Source organism: Solanum dulcamara, chromosome 11, assembly GCF_947179165.1.
Source record: "Solanum dulcamara chromosome 11, daSolDulc1.2, whole genome shotgun sequence".
Taxonomy (NCBI): Eukaryota; Viridiplantae; Streptophyta; class Magnoliopsida; order Solanales; family Solanaceae; genus Solanum; species Solanum dulcamara.
The window spans coordinates 36,959,436-36,983,369 of NC_077247.1; the positions used below are offsets into that span (position 1 = coordinate 36,959,436).

Sequence of the window (23,934 nt, forward strand, 5' to 3'; positions counted from 1 at the left end):
TTTCTTTTTCTTAAAAGGAAAACACAGAGTCTTCATATTTGGCTAGTCTTTTTTTCTAGTAGAAAAAAGTATATGACTTTATAAATAGAGGCTCGTTCTATCTAATTTATTAGCATTCACAATGTAGTCCTAGAGGCTTTGAGAGTTTTGTGTAGGGAGAGAATTTGTGAGACACAAGTGTTACATTAATACTTGTGTGAGCCTCTTTGTATTCTGAGTAAATTGAGTGGAGTTATTTCTCTCGATATTTTGTACTCTCATATTAATATAGTGAATTGCTCATCTTTTCTTGTGGATGTAGGTTGGTTGACTGAACCACGTTAAATATTTATCCTTTTTGGTATATTTCTCGTTTTTCTTCTTACTCATGGTCTTTCTAGATTTGCTTTGCTAGCTTTCGCATAACACCTAATTTTTTCGGTTCTAAAATGACACTAATACTAGACTCCTATATCGACTAGGCTACTATTTCTTGTACTAACTGAAATCGACTAGGATTAGATTATTTATAAATTGCAGTATTATCATAGTAGTAATAGTAATTGTAGTAGGACTCTAATTATAGCTAGCTTAGGAATCTACAAATCACTCCTATATAAGGAGCATGTACTCTATATTTTAATCATCAATACAGTCCTTGATTTCTCTCATTCTTTTGCTGAGAATTCTACATGGTATCAGAGCATTAAAACTCTTTCGCTATCTCTGAATATTAATTCAAAAAAAGGAACCACACGTTCAAACTGCAATGACCACTTCCACCAATACTTTGCCATTTCCTCACTTCACCACCTCATTGCCTATTGCTCTATTAAACTTAAATCAACGAACTATCTCATATGGATGATGCATTTGATTCAGGTGATGAGACTAATATGTCTCGTTACAGAGAATGAACCAACTAAAAGTAGCTATTTCACTGAAAAAACTGCTGAGAAAGTTGTGGCTTGGAAGAAGAAAAATGTGTTTGTTCAGAGGTAGTGTCTCAGGCTCATTGACATAAGAAAGTATGTACCTGATTGTGGGTTGTTCAACTGCCAAGGAGATGTGAAAATGCTTGGAAGAAATTTATCTTCAAATAACAAAAGATAAAGAGTTTCACTTCAAACACCACCATCAAAGTGTTAGGCTAGGAACCAAAATGATTGATGAATATATTAAGAAATTCAAAGGCATATATGATGTCCTTGCAGCCACACACAAATCATTGGATAAAGATAGCAAAGTAATCAATTTTTCTAGAGGTTTAGGTCTCAAATACAAGATCTTAATGATTGTCATGCTAGGTAAGACACCACATCCCACTCTTAATCAATTTGTTAATACTCTCACGGGTTTTGATATAAGGAAAGATGAAGAACAGGTGTCACAACAGAATTCTAACATGGCATTCTCTGCCCAAAGAGGCAGGGGAAAAAGAAACAACAACTTCAACTCCGGATTAAGAGACAACAATACAAAGAAGAAACTACTAGAAAACTGGAGAGAAGCAAATTCAATGGCATTATTGAATGTCTTTGGAGATTATCTTCCTCAACAGGAACAATTGCCACAAACATATTACATGGATGAAGGCAATAATAGTTTGTATACAACTTCTAGAGTGAACACTGAATTGGGTTGGCATGTGCTTGCACAAGATCAATAACAACTAGGCTGTTATTCATACCGAAGCATTGACAAAACAAGTCTTTGTTGGATTATTTTTTGTAAGGTCCAAGGATCAACTAGGCATCTATTCATACCGAAGCATTGGCAAAACAAATATTTGTTAGGTTTCGAAGCAAGCTAGGAGTAATCGTTCCTCCACTGTCTAGCTTGAGGGAAAGTTTGAAGATTAGGAAAGTTGAAAATATATATGGAACAGTAAGCTGGAGATCTATATGGAACAAGTTGAACAACCTGATCCAATATATGTACAGTTGGAGTTCGAGTCACACTAGGATTAGACTCCTATATCAACTAAGCTACTACTATTTGTACTAACTGAAGTCGTCTAGGATTAGATTATTTATAAATTGCAGTATTATCATAATAGTAATAGTTATTGTAGTAGAACTCTAATTATAGATAGCTTAGGACTCTAAAATCACTCTTATATAAGGAGCATGTACTCTAAAGTTTTAATCATCAATACAATCTTGATTTCTCTCATTCTTTTGTTGAAAATTCTACATTAATTATACATTAATACATGAACAATTATGATATTAGCAATTCCAGAGTTTTTAATGCATGTAATTAGCGTGGTTAAAATACAATTGTACCTCAATTTTTTTTATATTCTTTACAATGTATTTGTGAAGGATATTTTCATAAATCAATAATTTATTTTAAATCAAATCAAATAATGTCACGATCCAAATCCGGGTGTGTGACACTCATCTCAACCCACCAAGACAAGTCAGCCTAAAACTCAACGAAAAGTAAATGTGAAAGTAATTGAGATAAAACAAGGTTTAACTTAGTCAAAAATAAATAAAAAAATCTCAAAATCCCCCAAGACTGGTTGTCACATGTACAAGCCACTAATACATTATCAAAGTACGAAAGAAAATACAGTCATAATGTCTTTGTCTCTAGAATAGGACTAAAGAATAATAAAAGAGTAAGAGGTGTCCGTTAGATGGATATAACAGCTACCTCAACACTCGAGATGATAACCTCGGATGTGTTAGAAAATACTAGGAGATCAAGCAGGTCCGGGCTCACACCTACACAAGTGTAGAAGCAAGGGGTGAGTACCAAACAACACGGTACTCAGCAAGTGGATAACTAAAACTAAGCAAAGCTCAATAGATACAAGTATTGTTGTTATTCCAACCGAACTTCCTTAACTACAACCTGCATAAAACCATCTCAACTCTACACTCTACACAATAATAATAATACAGTCCACGAATACGCATTAGTAGTCTCATCAAGTGAATTATATCAAGTTAAGTTCAACATATATAGAGCAATAAGTGGTAAACACGAATTCACAAATATCAACAAAATGCGATGCAATGCAATAAGATGATGCATGTCTGTCCTATCGGTACACATCCACTGAATTACAGTCCGGAATCCATGGGGAAAATTTCCATCCATGTTACCTGCCACGGAGCATATGGCGCATCCCCTCAATATACATATTTTGCCATGGAGCGTGTGGCACGACCCCTTTATTTCATATCATTTTCAGTCTTAGTACAGTATGTCAGAACCAATGCAATAAATTCATGTTCATATGATTCACGATAATAACATGACAACAATAATGTTTTTTCCTATCTCATATCAACATAGTTATTTCACATGTCCAAAATAAATTCATAATCTCATCACATCAATTTCATCAATACATGTCATTAGATCGCCATTTAATACCCCTCATCTTCATTTTTAAGGTCAATCAAACAGTCAGTAACCCAGTCCAATTTCCATTACTCCCCAGTGCACATAACACGGAAATACAAACATCTACAAGCTTAAACTGAGGTTTAGAAATTCACTTGCCTCAAATAATCAAGCAATTACTCCAGGACTTAAGCCTTCCCTTTTCGCTGGGCCTCCAAATAAGTATAATCTAATCAAATAAATAACCACAATAAGATTTCGAAACTAACAACACACATATTATTATATGTCTAGCTTAGACCCAAAAACTCATCCAAATTCTATAGTCAATTTCCTACATCTCAAGTCTAGGGTTAAGCCTCAATTTCTTCCAAAAATGTAAATCTAATTATATTCATATAATATAATTCACCTATTATTGAATTACTTATCTCAATATATTAAAACTTAAATTATAATTTGATAAAAATTGTGAAAACTAAAATCAGGGTGGCCATAACCACCCAAATTAACTACGAACCACTGTATAATAATCTAGAACAAAGCCTTAATTCATTATCATTATTTACTTAACAACCATTTCGCCATCGTTACATAATAATTGACCCCACAGTCCTATTTCAAAGTCCAAACACACTAACCATATACGAAGTAGCATATTGAAGTTTGAATTCGATTTCTCTCATTTATCATACACCACCCATTATTTTAATAATAATAATCATAAGACCTCTATGCATATATACAATTGCATGGAGTAAAGAGTGATAATTCTTACTTGATGCAGGTTGGTCGTCGCTGCTGGTAGGTTTTCTTTCCTTCTTTCTTTTCTTTTTTACTTAATTAAGTATTAAAAATGACAAACTTTCACTAATCTTTTTTAATATATAGGCTAAGTCATAATGGTATTTAAATAAATTAACAATTTAGTCCATTAATTAAATTAATTATTTAAAATTATTTGTCAATTACTTAATTATAGTTATCGAAAAGTCCAAATTTCTAATTTAAACTTACTGAGAGAGTATTTTACAAAAGAGAGATGACTCATTTTCCAAAATGACCAAACTAATCATTACAAATAATGCATAATAAATAATCTAAACATAACTAATGTCCTCATTATTAATATCAATATTCTTAAATATATCATATTCAATATTATTTTTAAACACCCCATATTTAATACTATTTTTAAACATCCTACCATCTTTGGAATATTTATAATAAGATATATAAACGGGCTAGAATCGCATTTTAGAGGATGAAAGGATAGGGTTCAGAATTGTAGCTGGCACGCATCATTTCCAACAAAACTGGCAACTCATAATACATAAAGTCAAAAAAGGTAGCCTCACTCCATCTGGATTGGAGTTCTCACCCCGCAAATTTACACATATTGTAGAGAAATATCGACTTCTTCGAGAAAAGCAGTGTACGTTTAGACATTGAATAAAAAAAATAATCAAACAAACAAATTAAAAAGTTTAGACATCTAAAAAAAAATCAAACAAACAAATTAAAAATTTAAAAGGATATACTAACTAGTGCATCTATCTTAGTATGTCCTCAGCCAACAAGTACTTCTACGATTGTACTTGGTAGGTTTGATAAAAGAGAGCGATTTTCTTGTAACAGGATATGACTAGTAATTTTTATGATTAAATTAACTAAATGATATATTAAATATTAGGTAGATATTATTAGTAGGAGTTTCTATCTTTCCATACATAGCAATAGAATTGTAATTCTACCTAATAAATTTTAAAAAAAAGTTTGCAACACCTTAATCACTAGGTTGAATCTTCAACTTATATCAACTTATATCAGTGATGAAATTGTTCTATTCTTAATAAGAGATTTTGAGTTCAAATCTAAATATTAAAAAAATTATTGAGAGCATCATTCGAAAATATACTTTGTAGTGTGCGATCCAAATTTAAAGATGAGAAAAAAAAATAACATAACGAACAAGGTCACGTGAAGTTTCTTAAAAGTAGCAGAAATGGGGAAATTGTTTGTTTTCAAAATGTTATTAACAAATACAGATAGTTTAAAGTTGAATTAAGTTACTCAAAGTGGGAAAATAATTTTGCCACTTCTAGGAATAGTTAAGAAAGTCTTGGATTTCCTACGCGTCAGTGATTTATATGGCGACGGCTTCATTAAACACCGTGCCTACGAATCCAAACTTACCCCCCCCCCCCCCCACAAAAAAATTAAGACATGAATATTAGAATGCAATTTAAAATATTTCCTTTAATTTATTTGTTTAATTTTAAATTGACATAAAATTTAAGAGATTTAAGATTTTTTTTGAATTTTATGGTATTAAATTAAAGATATATATAATATACTTAAATGTTATTTAATTTTATAGTATTGCACATATTATTGTGAAAAGTTAACATTAATAAATTTCAAAAAGTATATATTTTTTTAAAACTAACTAAAGAAGAAAATAAGACAATCAAACTGAAATAGAAGAGCATATTTTATATCATGAGTCACTTTAATCAATGTCAGTAGATTAGCTATTTTACTTCTGCCTCATTTTAATTATGGTTTTAGCTCTAAAAATTATTTTAAAATAATTATTACTTTAAAAATTCAAAATTAAAGGTAACTATTGTTTTCTATTATATTCTTAGTAATAAAAAAGAATGCTTGGTGTTTAAGAGAAAACAATCAATCTACTTTTATTAAATAAATGATAACTTATTTAGTAAATTATATTTTGTATTTATTATTTTTTAAAGAACGTAAAATAAGCTAAAACGATAGTTAAAATGGAGAGGGTATATTTTATCAATTTACTAATACTTATATCATATATATTGTTATTTTTTTTGGTAGAAAATAGGTGAAAATCGTTTTTTTAGTACGTAAAATTTAAACTAAATAAAAAGAATTTGATTTTAAATTAATGATGAACTATCTTTTAAAGAAAGTTTAGGACCCATTTAAATAGTTTTATTAAGAGTAAAATGTTTGAACCTTAATATTTACTTCCTATCTCTTTTTTTAATTTATCCGACACACTTTTTTTTTGATTTTTTTAGTTAGTTTTAAAAAAAGATATAATTTTTTATTTAATAAAAATTTAACTTTAAAATATTTATTTTATTCTTAATAAAATAATTTATCGTCACACAAATATTTATAACTTATTTTACACTATAAAATTTTTAAAAAAATTTCTTTCTTAAATAATGTGTTAAATCAAACTACGTCATATAAATTAAATCAGAAAGTTATCTAATTCAAGACTTTATACCGAAAGGGGTTCTCATTGGCTTATAAAAACATCTCCTTCCTGTGATGTGAGAAGAGGGCAAATCCCTACACCGAAGAAATTTTGTTTAATTTCCAAAAATCTAGCTCACTCAAACCAAGTATATATGCTTACTTTCTTTATATATCCTCCATATTCACTTTTAACCTGATAAATATATATTATCTTGATTAATTCTATTTAATTTCTTTTTTTGTAGAGTGAAACCCTAGCAAGCAAAGCTAATTAAGGTAGATGGGAAGGGGAAAGATTATAATCCAAAGGATCGATAAGTCATCGAGCAGGCAAGTCACTTTCTCTAAGAGAAGGAATGGATTGTTGAAGAAAGCTAAGGAGTTAGCCATCTTATGTGATGCACAAGTTGGATTGATTATTTTCTCCAGCACTGAAAAACTCTATGAATTTTCTAACACTAGGTAAGTAATTTTATTTCTTAATTAGTATATGATGAAGATGTTGGCAAGCACTGGAATGTTTTAAATGGCTTTTTGCCATCTTGTCCAATACCATCAAATCAAGTACTTGCAATTGAATCTTGATCCTAACCAGATGCAGTATTCTTAATTAGCTAGTAGATCTAAACTTCTTTTTTTTTAATCATATATAAGAACAAAGAAAAAAACCTAAAAAAAATACATCTAGTGTTCTTATATACTACTTTTAGCTCGAGGATCTTTCTTTATTGGCTTGTTTTGTTGAATATAGCTAATATTCAATAATTATATGACCATATATAATCGTCGCAAGTTTTTTTTTCTTTCTAATTCTTCTTTTAAAAAAACCAAAATCCATTCTCATACATCCCGATGTGATGTGGGATTTGGCAAGACCCCTACCATGTCCATTTCACTTTAAACCAGATAGTGCATAAGTTGAAGGGGACATTAACCCTACCTCTTTGCATCCTAGAAAATATATTTAATACATGCTTTCAGCTACAACTGTAATATAAAGTTGACTTTTTTTAGGACAAGATCGATTATAAATAAGTTTATATTTATGTAATAGAAACAATAATGATTCATAATTCTGGAACAAGGGAAAATAAGGAAAAGTTCGTTCAGATTTACTAGTTATTAGCACGAAGCGCTGAGATTTAATTTGATATTCCCTTTAGTAAAAGTTTGATCAGAATGAAGGTCGATAGTTCCATCCTCAAAAACCTAAAGTTCTACATGAGACCATATAATTAAACCTAATTAAGAAATAATACTATATATAGTATACACAATTCATTATTCATCGTTTAGCGGTTGCATTGTAATGCAAACATGGCCTAAAATCAAATCAAATAGTTCCCCCTTAAGATGTCTTGATATATTTTTTTTAATAATTCGTGGTGTTTGGCTAGCTAGTGAGCACTTCACTAATTTCATGGGTATTTCCTACCTTTCACAAGCACGAGTAAGAATAGTTATATCTACCAAGGGTTGGCATGAACATATGGAAAGATATTACCTAGATGTCTTGATATGTTATTAAAAAAAAATTACTTCACCCTTATTTTTCCATATTAGAGTTTAAGTTCTATGTAGTGACATTTTAAAAGTACTTTCACATTCAGGTAATTTTTTAGTTAAGTAGAAGTAAATCTCATGGAAGATGAGCATTAGTCGGTAAGCAATTAAAAATGGTAACTCACCTATCATAACAAGTTAAATTCCCGTGCACTAGGCACTATGTATTAGTGCACAATTTATAGTGCAATGGCAATATATAAAAATGTTACATGTATATTGTGTATAAAGTTACTAAAATTCTCATATAATAGGTGAAGTATATACCTCACTTCAAAAGGAAACGGAAGACAGGACGGCGTTGCAAAATAAGTTAGCCAAAATTTAGGAAAATTTACCAACATGAGCCTGCCTTAACTTCACCATCATCTAGGCATCTAGCTGTGAAATAGAAGGAATAATATATTTTCGGAATAATTACAGGTCTGAACTATTCAGTTGGTTGACTACCTGAATTTTCATTTTAGGGGTGAGAGTTTGATTCCCATCTTGTAATTTTACCAACATTAGCCCGCCTTAGCTTCACCATCATCTAGGCATCTAGCTGTGTAATAGTGGGAAGAATATATATTTTCTAAATAATTACAACCATTCTGTTGGTTGACTATCTGAATTTTCACTTTATTGGTGAAAGTTCGATTCCCATCTTGTAATTTCTTCTCCATTTCCCTTTACCCTACCCCAAATTTTCAAAAAAATAAAATAAAATAATTCGATCATCTAGCTCACAAAATACAAAGTGTATAGATAATGTACTCTTTATACTAAATATATGTACTATACACATATATAATATACATATCTATACTCTCTAATAATGTATATATTGTGTTGGTAAAGTACTTGGTTGAACAAAATAAATTGGTGACTGGTAAAGTTGTTGTCATATGATCAAGAGGTCACATGCTCGAGTTGTGAAAATAATCTCTTGTGGAAATGCAGGGCAAAACTGCATATAATAAACCCTTGTGGTCCGATCCTTTCATGAATCCTGCAATCAATTAATTAAGTTGATCACATCTTTTTTTTGTTTGTTTTAAATGCCAGTATGGAATCCATTGTTGAACGATACAATAAAACTAAAGAAGGATATCAACAATTGCACAACCCAATAACAGAACTGAAGGTAGGTAACATTTCAATTTTCAATCACAGCCACAGTAATATTTGTTTCATGGTTGCAAATTAGGCACAAATAATTATGGTAAAATTCGTTAAGTATAGACATAATGCTATGCCGGTGAATTATATAAAAACCTCACATTATGTCTAGTTAGGATCTACGTTATAGACACTACCAATATAAGAATGTACTTTTATCTTTCTATGGTAGAGTTACCTGCAATTGCCTTTTAAGTAACCAGATTTTTACACCTAAGTAAGTCCATGAAACTTAAACAGCTTATGAAACAGATACTTACATTCACTACCCCTGAGTATTCACAGTTAACTTAATTGCTAGCTATGGCAGGAAGAGACAGCAATTTTGCGGCAACAATTACATGAAGTGCAACAAACTCATAGGTACTGTGTGTTACTCTTGATACTTCAACAGAGTAATCTTATTCAAGCATTACACAGTATTAATATGAACGAAAGATACATTTGATATACGGACTAGCAGAAAAAACTTCAATATAGAAAATAGTGAAATCTTATATCTAATCAACTATGAACTTATTAATTACAACTGATAAACCTGCAGACAATTCATGGGAGAACAGCTCTCTGGTTTAACTATTAAGGACCTGCAAAATCTGGAAAGTCGACTAGAAACAAGCTTAAGGGGCATCCGTGTGAAAAAGGTCGGTAATCAACGCGTACGATACGATAATATGTATCTTGTATCATTGTAACAGCTAATTATACCCATTGACATACTGGTGCAGGAGCAAGTATTACTTAACGAGATTCAAGAGCTATCTTGGAAGGTATGCAAAATATATAGCACCAACTTTCAAACATAAAAGAGAGTTTGGAAAAATGATAATAATTTATTGCTAATTAAGAATAAGTCTTGACTAATGTTTAACTCAAACAGGGGAGTCTAATGCATCAAGAAAATTTGGAACTCTTCCAAAAGGTAAGCATCATTCAACCACAAAATGATGATTCATGTAAAAAAGTTTGAGTAAATTCTTTTTTTATATATATTCCTTCTGCCACTATCAAAGAGAATTTCTCAGGCTTATGGTACAAGGGATGCAAATGCATTGAATGGAAACGTCAGTACTCCGTATTACTTCACAATTAGTAGGGAAGTGAACGCTCCCATCCATCTCCAGTTAAGCCAGCCTGAGCTATACAATTTCGAGACTCCTTAAACAGTATCTAACTCTAGGTAAGTCTATCTCCTTTCAATCTACAACACAATATTTGTTTCTTTAAAAATACTTCAGAATGTCTTTCGTACGTATGATCAAAGTCAATTGTTATAAAATTGATGTTATCCATGAGAAAGTCTAATTTCCGGTGTTTTGATAACAACAAAATAATATCCGGTGAAATCTTTTTTCCAATCAATTAATATGCCAAAAGAATTTCATTATTGGCTTATCTGACACATAAACTGGTTTTTGACCTTTTACTAGGTAAAAGCCAGTGCCGAAAATAAAGGAAGGTAAATGACTGGTAAGTTTGAAGAACGTATTCAGCAATATAAAAGAAAAGGCCAACAAATTAAATTAAAGGCTATATGATTGTTCTCATGACTCATGTAGTAACAAAGTGAGCTCATATTATGATGTGTACTACTGTATATCTTACGCATAATGGGATCATACATTATCTATTAGTTATGAATTTGTGACAGGAGTTAGAGAAGGATTATATATGTGACAGAAAGTTAATCAAATACACAAACTTGAAATGAATAAGATGGATCTTAGTAGATTTGTACATTTAACAAGTTTTGGCATGTATTCTAAATCTGCCTCTGTTGTTCATCTTGCCGGTTCACAAACTTAAGTTTCATATATATTATGAAAAAATATCAAAAATGTCCTTAAAATATGCAGAATTAATCAAATTAATTTGTTATTCATTAATAGTTTGATCCAAAAGTGTCCAAACTATTATGCTCCTGACCTTGGAAATTGACAAATCGTAGTGATGGTAAATTTGAATACTCAATACCTGACTTGTCTAAAAAGAAAAGAAGAAGAATTTAACAACGCTAAATGTCATTAACTATGAATCTATTTTTTGAAAGACAGGAAAATCATTATATCAAGAGACGTACTTGGAATGAAAAGTAGATATTTTTGAGACACATGTGTCAAAAACACACCTAAACTATTATTTATTAGTTTGAGAAACACATTTATCTCTTTTATTCTACTCTCATCATTCATTATGGTGTGTACTACACTCTCTCTTTTATTTAAAAAAAATTGTTACATCATACTCCACATGGATAAAATATTTCACATTGACAAAAATTAAATAAATTATTAGAATAAAAACATTTTTCTTCCTCCCTCTCTCTTTCTTTTTCCCTTTCCTTTAGTTTTTAACTTTTAATTAATATTAATAGTTTATTTAATTTTTATCAGGGTAAAATATTTTATCCATGTGGAATGCAATGTGGTAAGATTTTTTCAAAAAATGGGGAGAGTACACCACTGAAGTGTGTTTTTCAAACTAATAAGTGATAGTTTAGGTATGAAACTTACACTCAGATATGAAGCTAAAAAAAATGAAATAGTTTAAATGTGTTTTGACACTTTTATCTCTATTTTTAATTATCATACTCTTCTCTTTACTTTTGTCAGATGTGACTTAAAAATCAATTAGGAAAAACTTGGAGTAAAAGTGATTACTAAATATTGTGGCCAAAACAACCATTGTTTTGATCTGATTTTGTTGGTTATAAACTTATAATTACTCCAACAAATTTATATGATTTGACCTTGAAAGAGGTCATGGCACAGGGGAATCATCTCGTGAAGAATGAAAATTATTTGACCTCTAAATTTAAAGATATGGGTAAAACTATTCTTTGACATTTTGGTATATAATGAGCTATTATTATATCTAGGGGAAAGGGCTGATATATTCTTTTAACTGTGTATCTGAATCACTCATTATAAAAATGACTTACATATATTCATATAACCCCTATCGATATAAAAATGACTCAAATATACATTTTTATCTAGCAGAAGTGGGAAAAAAAATTTAAATTTATTTTTTTGATTTTTAATTTTTAAAAATTTCATGTAGGGGCATATATGGTCCTTTTCACACATGATCTTTGATTATCATTATTTGAGTTTCTTATTTTTTTTTTCATTCTTTAGTATAAAAATATGAGAAATAAAATAAAAGAAATGTGAATGGAAAGAGAGAGAAAACGTAAGAAAAAAATATAAACTTATTTTTTTTGGCTATATTGTACTTTTTTTGTATCTATAAAAAATTTTGAGGCATATATAATAAATTTTACTAGAAAGTTAGTAAAAAAATTGATAATTAAAACAATAAATTTAAATTAGTCATTGCTACAAAGAAGCAAAAAAAAAACGTGAGAAGGATCAAATATATCCTACTTGAATTATTTTTTTTGATAAAATTTTTAAAATTAATTTTTTTCACTTCCATTAGAGAAATAAAATATTATGTGAATCACTTATGTAAAAATAAGAATATATATAAACCACTTTTATAACAAGAATTTTTCAATTTTAAATGTCAAAGTTAAGGGATAAAACAATCCACACATACTTTTCCCTTTTATCTAAATTAAAACAATCCACACAGACTTTTCAGGTTGAACAGCTCTCTGGTTTCACTACGATGTATCCCAGTAATTCTTTTCGGAGGGTTCGGGTGGACCCTTGCTATCCTCTTAGATCCGTCCATGTCTGAAGCTATATAATATTTTCAATTTTTAAGATTAATTTGACTAATTTTTGAATCTCGAAAAATAGAAAATATCACATAAATAAAAACAAAAATAAAAATATTTTTTTATTTTGATTTATGTAAAATAATTTAACTTGATATGAAGTATAAAAATAATTTTTTTTAAAAAAAATCGTGGTTTAACATAAGTTAAATTATTTATTAATAATAAAATGAGTATTATAAAATTAAAATATTATTAAATATAAAAATATATTATACTATTTTACTAATTAAAAAAGTAAATTATATAAATTGGGATGGAAAAAGTAATAGTTTTCCAACCCTATAAAATGACGATGGCAGCAGAACCACTGGTAATTTGACGAAGTTGTTGACATTTGAATATGTCCCCAGGCACAAACATAAATTTCTCAATCTAAAATATACATACTCTTTGTTTTCATTTGCTCAAGTGCACAATTATATTAGTTGATTGACATTCATCTTATTTGAAATGTTAAAGACTTAAATTAAATTAACTTAATAAATATCTTAATAGAAACTAATGATATATTTTAAGAAAATACTCACACTAACATTGATAAGGAATATCTGAACTCCCATAAATATTCTTTATCTGCATTTTATTTTATTGATAATTTCCTAAATTAGACCTGCTTAATCTAGAATCGAATGTGCAACTCTTGAATATTTAAAATTGTCTAAGTGAAAATAACATTCTTTCTCTTGCTGACTCTGCTTCCTCTGTAAATGCCGATCTTTCCTTCTTCGAGTATTTATGTTAAGTCAGGTTGAGGTTTCTGGCATTGAACTTCGTTTCTTCAATCGACGGGTCCTGTTTATTTTTAGAGATTTGCTCGGTCTCCCACTTCATCAGAGTGTTGTGTGCCGTCCATTAACAGTGGCGGAGCGGAGCCACCTTGTGATTAGAGAAAATTGTATTATTTCTACGTTATTAAAATACATTTTTCGTTGTTTTGGCTCTCATTTGCTATGGATGGTTCTCAAAAAAAACAGATAATATTCAAAGTTAATAAGAAAGTAGAGTGATGCTCAAGATCTAGAATTGACCATTAATGCCTCCAATTTGAAACCCCAAAAGGGAAAGAAGTAAAAACGGCCTAATCAGGACTATTGTGAAGGAAAGTTCGCATTAATTATATTCTTGAAAGATACTATACATACACTAATTTTATGCTCACTTGAGTTAAAAAATAAAAAATAAAAGAAAGATTTATTTACTTGTGTACATTAATTCTGAAAACTTGGTGATGACGTGGAGGATAATCATCAGTGTTACATCCTTCATCGAAATTCTGCGAGTAACTAACTGCATCATAATGAAACGTCAATGTCTTCTTTCCGTACACATTCTTCCCTTCATTCACCAATTTCTTCAGTAGCTTTCTCCACGTTCTCCGGCAGCTGCCGCTACCTCGCCGGCGACAGTCATTTATGCGCGAGTATTCGTCGTGTACCGGAATACACGACGGCGACATACAGCTGTAAAATTGGGACGCCGGACGTCGGTAAATTGAATCGGTCGTTCCCATGGATGCTAACAAATTAAAGAGAGTGTATTCGAGTTCGATGAAAGTTTGTTGGCTTTCTTTTGGAGTTCCTCTCTCTCACTATAACAATAATAATAATGTGTTTGTGGAGTGTGGGTAGTGGGATAGAATATGTAGGACTCATTGTTAGCAACTAGTAGCAAATTTATCCACACCACTTTTCTGTGGGCCTAACGAATTTCCCTTTTTCGTAGTTTGGCATAGTAAACACGTTTCATTTAATTTTAGGTGTATAAATAGATATTTAAATAAGTAGATATACATGTTTTATTTGTATATATTTAAGTAAGTAGACATACACGTTCTATCTGACATCCAATTTGTGTCATCCTATTTATATTGTGCCGCATAGGACTCATGTGTTTACTTGTTGAACTTTATATCGGTTTAATTTAAGTGTTTATTTTTGTACATCCAAAATTGAAAAACATAAATGTCAATTCAGACCTAATTAAAATATTATACGTTTGTAGTTTCCTTGCCCTAAAAAGGAAAAAGGAAAAAGATAATTTTATACCGATAAGTAAAAATAAAGTTGGATTATATTTTAGAATTCTCTCAACTCAGAACTTATAGTATATATTTAAATGGATTCGTAACTAACTGCATAATTATGCTGGCTTTTTGGTATGTTATACTCCTAATAGATCTAGCACATGTAAATAATTGACACTAATTAAGTATTGTTTAAAATAGAGATTTAGTTGATTTATTTATATTGAAGGGTTGATTAGTGAGATTTACGAGTATCACATTTTTATGTGTGTGATTTCACCAACTAAAGCATCATATGCTGTATGGACCAACTAACATAGTATGTGGCAAATTAGGTGTTGGATTGATTATTTTTTTATTACTAATATAAATAAATAAACCAATTACAGATACTCAGTAGTGGTCCTGAACGCTAATAATTTATAAACCAACCTCGAGTTGTTTTCGTTTTTCTTTTAATAGAGAAACTAATAATTCATCAAAATTAATTAATGTTTCTTGATTTTCTAAACGGAAGTTACAACTTACATTATTGTCTAGGAAAATTAAGTCTATTTAATTCTTTTTACTTTTTTCTAGAGGAACTTTGAAAAATTTAAAACATTAAAAATCTGTTTTTACTTTTTTCAATCCAATTTACTCACAACAGATCAAAAACAACTTCAATTTGTATTCATGATCAAACACAACTTCAGTTTTCAAATATCATTTTTTTTACTTTTAAAATAAATACTATTACTTTACAAATTGATCAATATACAGGAGTTTTCAAGGGGAAAGTCTAATGATTAAAAAAAATTGGCTTGCTATTAGTTGGGTCTGTTCTAGTTTATGTTAATTATGTTCAAGAGAAAAGTCATTCTAGTTGATATATATTCCTTAGTTTTATCAGACAATTTTAAGCGAGAATTTTATGGTATTTTTATTATTTTGTAGTGCAGACTATACCATGATATTTCTATCTTCTTATTTTATCGTACAAGTTAATGGTCAAATATATATTTGAATTATTGTTTGTTCGAGAGTTTCACCTCCTAATGGTTAGCTATTTTCTTTTCCTACTTGAATTATATTATCATTTATGTATTAAATATACATTAACTATTAGTTGTTTCATTTTTTTAACTATACGATGGTGATAATTTAGGTAGAAAAAAGAAACAATCAATAGTTAGAATGTGTTTTAACATATATAGATTGTCATGATCTTATATAGTTGAAATAAGGAAATAGAACAATTGATATTTTAGGATGTGAAACTCAAAAAAAATAAAAAAAAATCAAATGTATATCTGATCATTATCTCTTTTTCTTTTTTTTAAATCTCAGATCATCATCTCTTATCGTACTGAATATTGAATAAGTAAGATGAATAATAATGACAGCATGCCAGACCATTATGGTGGCTTAAAAATAAAATTGAACTTCAGCTGACCTACTTCTACGTACTGTTTGAACTTTTGATGGACAAGGTTTTTCCATTGTCCTAAATCTCTTGGCTGAAAAGTGCACAAAATTTAATGGACGAGCTGGCCATAGTAATCTTATGTGGTGGAGTATTAAGTAAAAAGGCAAGCAAAAAACACTAGTAGTATGTACTATGATTTAAAGTTAAATTGTTAATGCCTAATTAGGTGCACTTTCTAATTGGTCGTCAGATTATTAGGTGGCATAACTTCATTTTAGAAATAACATCTTTATTAATTAAGTTCTCACATATACATTCGAACTACAGTAGGTCTATCACACGAAATTTTATTTTGTATTTTTGAGAAAAAACTATTTTCATAGTTTAAATATATTATATTCTAATCACATGATAATTTTTTTTTATCGAGGATAAAGTTTAAATAATTAATTACTTTATCGTGTTACAACAACTTAAACTTGCACTATGTGATATATAATTGACAAATTACAACTATGATCTCTCTATATATAAAGGAAAAGCTTATTGGCTGTTGGTGTTTAAATTTCTTCCTTTTAATTGATCTTCTAAAGTAGTAATTAAGTCATGTGAACTTTAATTTGGTAGAACAAAACCAAAGGCATTTTGCCAGCCCATACCCACAGAAAACTTTGGCAGGGACTTTGAGATTCTTGTCGTTGCCTGCCACTCTTCCAAAAAGATATATTTGCAAACTATTATTAACTGGAAGAAAAGAAGAAGAAGGAAATTAACTATGGACAAAATTTTACAATTAAATAACAAAAATCTCATGCTAATTTTATTTAGCTTCAAATTATATGAAATCAAAAGGGAATTATTGATAAACGCCAATTTCATGTTTTATAAGCAGTGATTTTGATGGTCGATATATAACATATAAATTTATTTATTTTTCTTTCTTTTTGTGCTTAATGTGATCTGACAATGGCCATAGGATTCTTTTTGATTTGCAAAATTGGGTACCATGACTGGCACTGCTTCGACAGTTTGTTGTCACACAAGTGACTCCAAATTAAAGGGGACCCTCATCAACGTGCCTCTGTACTGTGAGGAAATCCAAAACTCCCAGCCAGACAAAGTGAACCTTAATTCGAGGGAAATGTCCTTGGACCCTTATTCACCCAATCTTATCCTATAAAAAACATCCACACTTCACTTTGACAATATTGTGAGGGTAAAAGAGAAGTTTGACCGAGTTGTATGAGGTTTTTGTTTTATTTCATAAATGAGTGAATCCAAATTTTGTATTTTTGGGTTCACAAATTGTGAATTTACTAATTTGTGAAATAAAAAGAAGTTTCACGTATTTGGAACCTTTTTTTTTTCTTCAAATCATGTGTTATTTTATATCTAATAACCTGAAAAGTTTAGATTTGCAAAGGATATCACTCAATAAAAGGAAAAATGTTTCATATACTCCATTCCCAAGTTTAAATCCAAGACTTTTAACAAGATCACACTCTTTAAAATTAGGGCGAGGACAGGCTTGTATTTCCTTTATCCGTCTTTTCGCTTTTTCATAAGCAGAGTACATTTAAGATTTAGTTTATATATGTTACAAAATTAATTGTTTCCATATTTAATTTTTTTACAAACTAAAAAGAAAATAAATATATATACATAAATTGGAACAAAAAAAATAGTTATTTCATATGAAAATGAAATGCATCTAAATAGAATATATAATGTGTCGTGCAGTTGCAATCTAACTAATTGCTTCAATGAAGTCGGATAAATACCAATATTTTAAAAGACAAAATTGGATCTTGCTCGGTGTTGGGGGGAGGAAGCACCACAACTAAAGTTTGATATGATGAAAATGATGAAAATAAATTAGACACGAGAATTTTACGTGGAAACCCCTCTAAAAGATAGAGGGAAAAAACCACGGGGTAGAAGGATCTCACTATTTTATTATGGAGTATACAGCTCTCAAATACAAGGAGAAAACAACAATTAACACTTCTCTCTTGTAAAAGAAACAACTACTAAAGAGGACACTCAAGACTACAATATTTATCTTGGTGTATAACTCTCTTTGTATTTTTACTCGCTCTTTCTGGGATTTTTGAATGATTTAAATGAGGGCAGAATGCCCTCTATTTATAATAAGAAGAAACCGCGTAAGCTGAAGGAGTATACGCGTTTTCATTACTGAAAACGCGTAAGGAGAAGTTGGCAATAATTAGTCAAAAAAGGCTGGCAACAATTAGTCAAAAGAAAAGACAATTGCTGCCTAACGTGTACTGTTTCTTCCCTTTTTTGCTTTTCATAGCAACTTTCTTTGACTTCTTTTCTTTCAATCTCCCACTTGAAGATTTAATTGAAAATCAATTAAGTCTTCACACCATCCTTTCTACCCAATTACTGCAATGTTACGTTTCTGCTACGCCAATAGAAGATCGACACCATATAAACTTGTTACTGTTGATTGGCTTTGTAAACATATCTGCTAGGTTGTCATTAGTGTGAATTTTTTGAATATCCACACTGCCTTCTTCCACCTTCTCACGAACAAAGTGATACTGAACTCGTATGTGCTTTGTCCTTGAATGAAATGCCTAATTCTTTGCGAGATGCAAAGCGCTCTGACTGTCACAAAATAGAGCAACCTTCTCTTGTTTGTGCCCGAGTTCCTCCAGTAACATCTGCATCCATATTGCTTCTTTGCTAGCTTGTGTAGCTGCTACATATTCTGCTTCCATCGTAGATGTAGCCACGATAGATTGCAGTTTTGAAACTCAGCTTATAGCTCCTCCAGCAAGAGTAAACACATAACCTGTGGTGGACTTGCTCTTATCAAGATCACCTGCATAATCTGAATCAACATAACCTTTAATATTAAAGTCTGATCCTCCATAACACATTGCAACATCTGAGGTACCCTTGATGTATCTCAGGATCCTCTTAACAGTATTCCAATGCTCTCTACCAGGATTAGCCATGTATCGACTAATCACTCTCACTGCTTGTGCAATGTCAGGTCTTGTACAAACCATGGCGAACATTAAACTTCCCACTGCTGATGCATACGGTACTCGAGACATCTCCATCCTCTCTACTTCATTGCTAGGACTCATACTTGAGGATAACTTAAAATTAATAGGGAGTGGGGTAGAAATTGACTTAGAGTCTTGCATCTTGAAGCGTCTCAAGATTTTCTTCAAGTAGTTCTTTTGAGAAAGCCAAATCTTCCTATTATTTCTGTCTCGATGAATTTGCATCCCTAGAATCTTGTTTGCTGGTCCCAAGTCCTTCATTTCAAACTCCCTAGCCAACTGTGCCTTTAATTTTGTAAGACGATCTTTGTTGGGGCCTGCTACCAATATGTCGTCAACATACAACAGCAAAATAACAAAATCGTTATCACCAAATCTCTTGTAATAAACACAAGGATCTGAACTATGTTTATTGTATCCAAGGCTTATAATGAAGGAATCAAATCTCTTATACCAACATCTCGGCGCCTGTTTGAGACCATATAGAGATTTGTTCAACCTGCAAACCAAGTTCTCTTTTTCCCGTTCTTCAAAACCTTCTGGTTGGAGCATATAAATTTCTTCTTCAAGTTCTCCATGAAGAAATGCAGTTTTGACATCTAACTGCTCCAAGTACAAGTCAAATGTAGCACACATCGCCAGCACCACTCGAATTGTTGTGAGTCGAACCACCAGAGAAAATATCTCATTGAAGTCTATGCCTTCTTTCTGAGCGAATTCTTTCACCACCAATCTTGCACGATACTTCTCCACTTGATCATTACCATTGCGTTTGATCTTGTAGACCCATTTGTTTTCAATGGCCTTCCTTCCTTGTGGTAATTGAACAAGATCCCATGTTTTATTTTTATGAAGAGCTTCAATTTCTTCTTGCATTGCTGTCACCCACAGAGATGATTCTTGGCCTTTCATAGCCTCGTGAAAAGTTGAAGGCTCTCTATCTTCTGTTAGTAGACAGTATGCAATATTACTCTCCATAGAATAATCTGAGTGCCAAGCTGGTTCTCTTCTCTCCCTAGTTGACCGTCGAACTTCTGGAGTTTCGATCTCAGCTTGCTCTTGTTCTTCGTGCTCTGGTGCTGCTTCAGAAGAAATTGGAACTTCTTCTATTTCTTCAACTTCAACTATAGTAGTCTCTGATTTTTCTTTTGAAGTGCTACCTTCTTTTGCTTGTATCTTGTTTTTAACAAATACAACATCCCTGCTGATTACCACCTTGCGGGTTGTGGGATCCTACAAGTGATAGCCCTTGACTCCATTAGCATACCCTAGGAAAATGCATTCCCTAGATTTTGGATCCAACTTTGATTTTTCTTGGGTGTTGTACATAACATAAGCAGGACTTCTGAATATATGTAAGCGAGAATAATCAGCTGGTTTTCCTGTCCACATCTCTATTGGCGTTTTCAGATCAATTGCGGTTGATGGTGACCGATTGATCACATAACAGGCGGTTTTGACTGCTTCTGCCCAGAATGGTTTTTCCAATCCTGCAGTTGCCAACATAGCTCTTGTCCGTTCCAATAAGGTTCTGTTCATCCGTTCTGCTACTCCATTTTGTTGTGGAGTATATGCCACCGTGAACTGCCGTTTAATACCTTCTTGTTTACAGAAGTTATTAAATTTATCACCAGTGTATTCTCGTCCATTATCTGTCCTCAAACACTTGATCTTTTTCTCAGATTCAAGTTCCACCCGCGCTTTGAATTCTTTGAAAACAAAAAAAACATCTGCCTTCCTCTTAATTGGATACACCCAACTTCTCCTAGAGTAATTGTCGATAAATGACACGAAATATTTCGCTCCTCCTAGAGACTCCACCGGTGCTTGCCAGATATCAGAGTGAACCAGATCTAGTATTTCCTTGCTTTTAGCAGAGGAACTGCTAAACTTCAGTCTATTTTGCTTACTGGTAACACAATGCTCACAAAAGGGTAGTGAAACCTTTTTGAGCCCTGGAAGAAGTTTTTGCTCAGCAAGAATCTTCAAACCTCGTTCCGACATATGGCCAAGTTTACGATGCCACATCATCGTTGATTCTTCGAATGAACTTGCTGACGCAGTTGATGCTTCTCCTTCTTGGTGTGTTTCACCTTTAAGCACATATAGATTTACAGCAAGTTTTTCTGCTTTCATCACTACAAGCTCTTCTTTGGATATTCTCATGACTCCACCATGAGGCTTATACGAACATCCATTATCATCTAGTTGTCCTAAAGATAATAGATTCTTCTTCAAGTCTTTTACATGTCGTACCTCCTGGATGGTGTGAACCGTGCCATCATACATCTTTATTTTGATGGACCCAATACCAATAATATCCAAAGCATGATCGTTTCCCATGAACACAGACCCTCCTGATATAGGATTATATTGATGGAACCATTCTCTCCTGGAAGTCATGTGCCATGTTGCTTCTGTGTCCATGATCTAGACATCAGCGAAATGTTTTCTGCCTTCATTATTTGATATTGCCTCACTACATAAAATATCGCCATCATCCGAGGTACATGCAACATTCCCTTGAGCATTTGATGGCTCAGGGTGTTTACTCTTCTTCTTGAACCGACAATCTTTCTTGAAGTGCCTTTTATTGCCACAGTTGTAGCACTTGATATTCTTCTTACTTCTTGATTGAGATCTGCCATGATTGTGACTCCCACTGGGGCCACGTTCCGTTGGTCTTCCTCTCACCATCATCAAAGCTTCATCTTGTTGCGAACTTGCTTGTCTGTCTTCCTTATTTTTATGCCGATTTTCTTCTTCCAAGACAGCGGATGCAATTTTATCGAAAACTAGACTGTCAGTCAGGTTGATGATGAGTTGATCATATGAGTCAGGTAGACTTTGAAGTAGAAGCTCCGCACGTTCAGTCTCCTCTATTTTGCAATTCATTGTTGTAAGTTGCGAAAACAGAGTATTCAAAGTATTGATATGTTCAGTAACTGACATGGACTCTGCCATTCGAAGAGTATACAATCTTCTTTTTAAGAAGATTTTATTATGCAAAGACTTGGCCTCATACAATTCTGTAAGAGTATCCCATATTTCCTTCGCCGTCCGCTTTTCCGCTACACTAGACAACACTTGATCAGCTAGTGCCAAGTGTAGATCAGCAACTGCGTTGCTGTCTATGTCGTTCCACTTGCTGTCATCAACAAAGTCTGTGGGCCTGCCTTCAATTTCAGCTAAGCAATTGTCTTTTCTCAGTATTGCTTTTATTTTCATTTTCCACAATGAGAAATTAGTCTCATTGAATTTTTTCAATATCAAACTTTGTTGTACTCGATATTGTTATTTGCTTCATACCCTTCTAGATCATTTCTGAATATTTTTGCGAAAATCGTGACAAACTGTACCGTAATCGAAATTTACTATTCACGTGAATAGTACTATTCACCAAATTTTACTATTCATGAAAAGTTACTATTCACAGATAGTACCTTCGCATAAAATAGACAGAATAACCGAGGGCTCTGATACCACTGTTGGGGGGAGGAAGCACCACAACTAAAGTTTGATATGATGAAAATGATGAAAATAAATTAGACACGAGAATTTTACGTGGAAACCCCTCTAAAAGATAAAGAGGAAAAACCACGGGGTAGAAGAATCTCACTATTTTATTATGGAATTTACAGCTCTCAAATACAAGGAGAAAACAACAATTAACACTTCTCTCTTGTAAAAGAAACAACTACTAAAGAGGACACTCAAGACTACAATATTTATCTTGGTGTATAACTCTCTTTGTATTTTTACTCTCTCTTTCTTGGATTTTTGGATGATTTAAATGAGGGCAGAATGCCCTCTATTTATAATAAGAAGAAACCGCGTAAGCTGAAGGAGTATACGCGTTTTCATTACTAAAAACGCGTAAGGAGAAGTTGGCAATAATTAGTCAAAAAGGGCTGGCAACAATTAGTCAAAAGAAAAGACAATTGCTGCCTAACGTGTAATGTTTCTTCCCTTTTTTGCTTTTCATAGCAACTTTCTTTGACTTCTTTTCTTTCACTCGGGACTAACCCCGGGCGAGGCACTCATATATGCCCAAGGATGCACACTACGCCCTACACATATGATTCGCCCTACAATTCTTATGTAATTATGTGTAATTAGCTTTGTAAATCCTCAAATATTAAAACGACCTTTGACTCTTCCAAATCTATCTTCATCTATCACATTTTGATGGTTAAAAAGACTATGAATAGAAATAAGAGACTCAATATCATATCCTGAAAGTGAATTTGATGCAATCATCAGTCTTACGAAATTCTTCATGAATTTAACTTTGTTAGTTCTGCATTAGTAATTAACTTCTTCAAATATTGTTCTACTTTTGTTAATAAGTGCTAGCTAGTCACTTATTCAAAGCACACAATTCTAAGTTGTATAA

The 23,934-nt window shown here is 31.7% G+C and overlaps 2 protein-coding genes across 4 annotated transcripts; one reads left to right on the top strand and one right to left on the bottom strand.

Moving 5' to 3' along the window:
- Positions 1 to 6,649: 6,649 nt before the first annotated feature.
- LOC129873707 (MADS-box transcription factor 23-like) lies at positions 6,650 to 11,029 on the top strand. 3 transcript variants are annotated; one of them, XM_055948844.1, is made up of 9 exons: positions 6,650 to 6,737; positions 6,837 to 7,053; positions 9,202 to 9,280; positions 9,617 to 9,678; positions 9,860 to 9,959; positions 10,044 to 10,085; positions 10,196 to 10,237; positions 10,329 to 10,495; positions 10,746 to 11,029. In XM_055948844.1, the coding sequence occupies exons 2-8, from the start codon at positions 6,872 to 6,874 to the stop codon at positions 10,476 to 10,478; spliced, it is 657 nt and encodes a 218-aa protein (XP_055804819.1). In that variant the 5' UTR covers positions 6,650 to 6,737; positions 6,837 to 6,871; the 3' UTR covers positions 10,479 to 10,495; positions 10,746 to 11,029. The 3 variants fall into 3 exon arrangements, with proteins under 3 accessions (XP_055804819.1, XP_055804821.1, XP_055804820.1); XM_055948846.1 differs by having other exon boundaries at positions 10,341 to 10,495; XM_055948845.1 differs by having other exon boundaries at positions 9,626 to 9,678.
- A 2,599-nt stretch (positions 11,030 to 13,628) lies between these two features.
- LOC129873847 (uncharacterized) lies at positions 13,629 to 14,732 on the bottom strand. Its single transcript, XM_055949039.1, has 2 exons — positions 14,266 to 14,732; positions 13,629 to 13,942 (listed from the first exon to the last, which is right to left on the bottom strand). Exons 1-2 carry the CDS (start codon positions 14,574 to 14,576, stop codon positions 13,897 to 13,899), a joined length of 357 nt encoding a protein of 118 aa, XP_055805014.1. The 5' UTR covers positions 14,577 to 14,732; the 3' UTR covers positions 13,629 to 13,896.
- Positions 14,733 to 23,934: the final 9,202 nt, after the last annotated feature.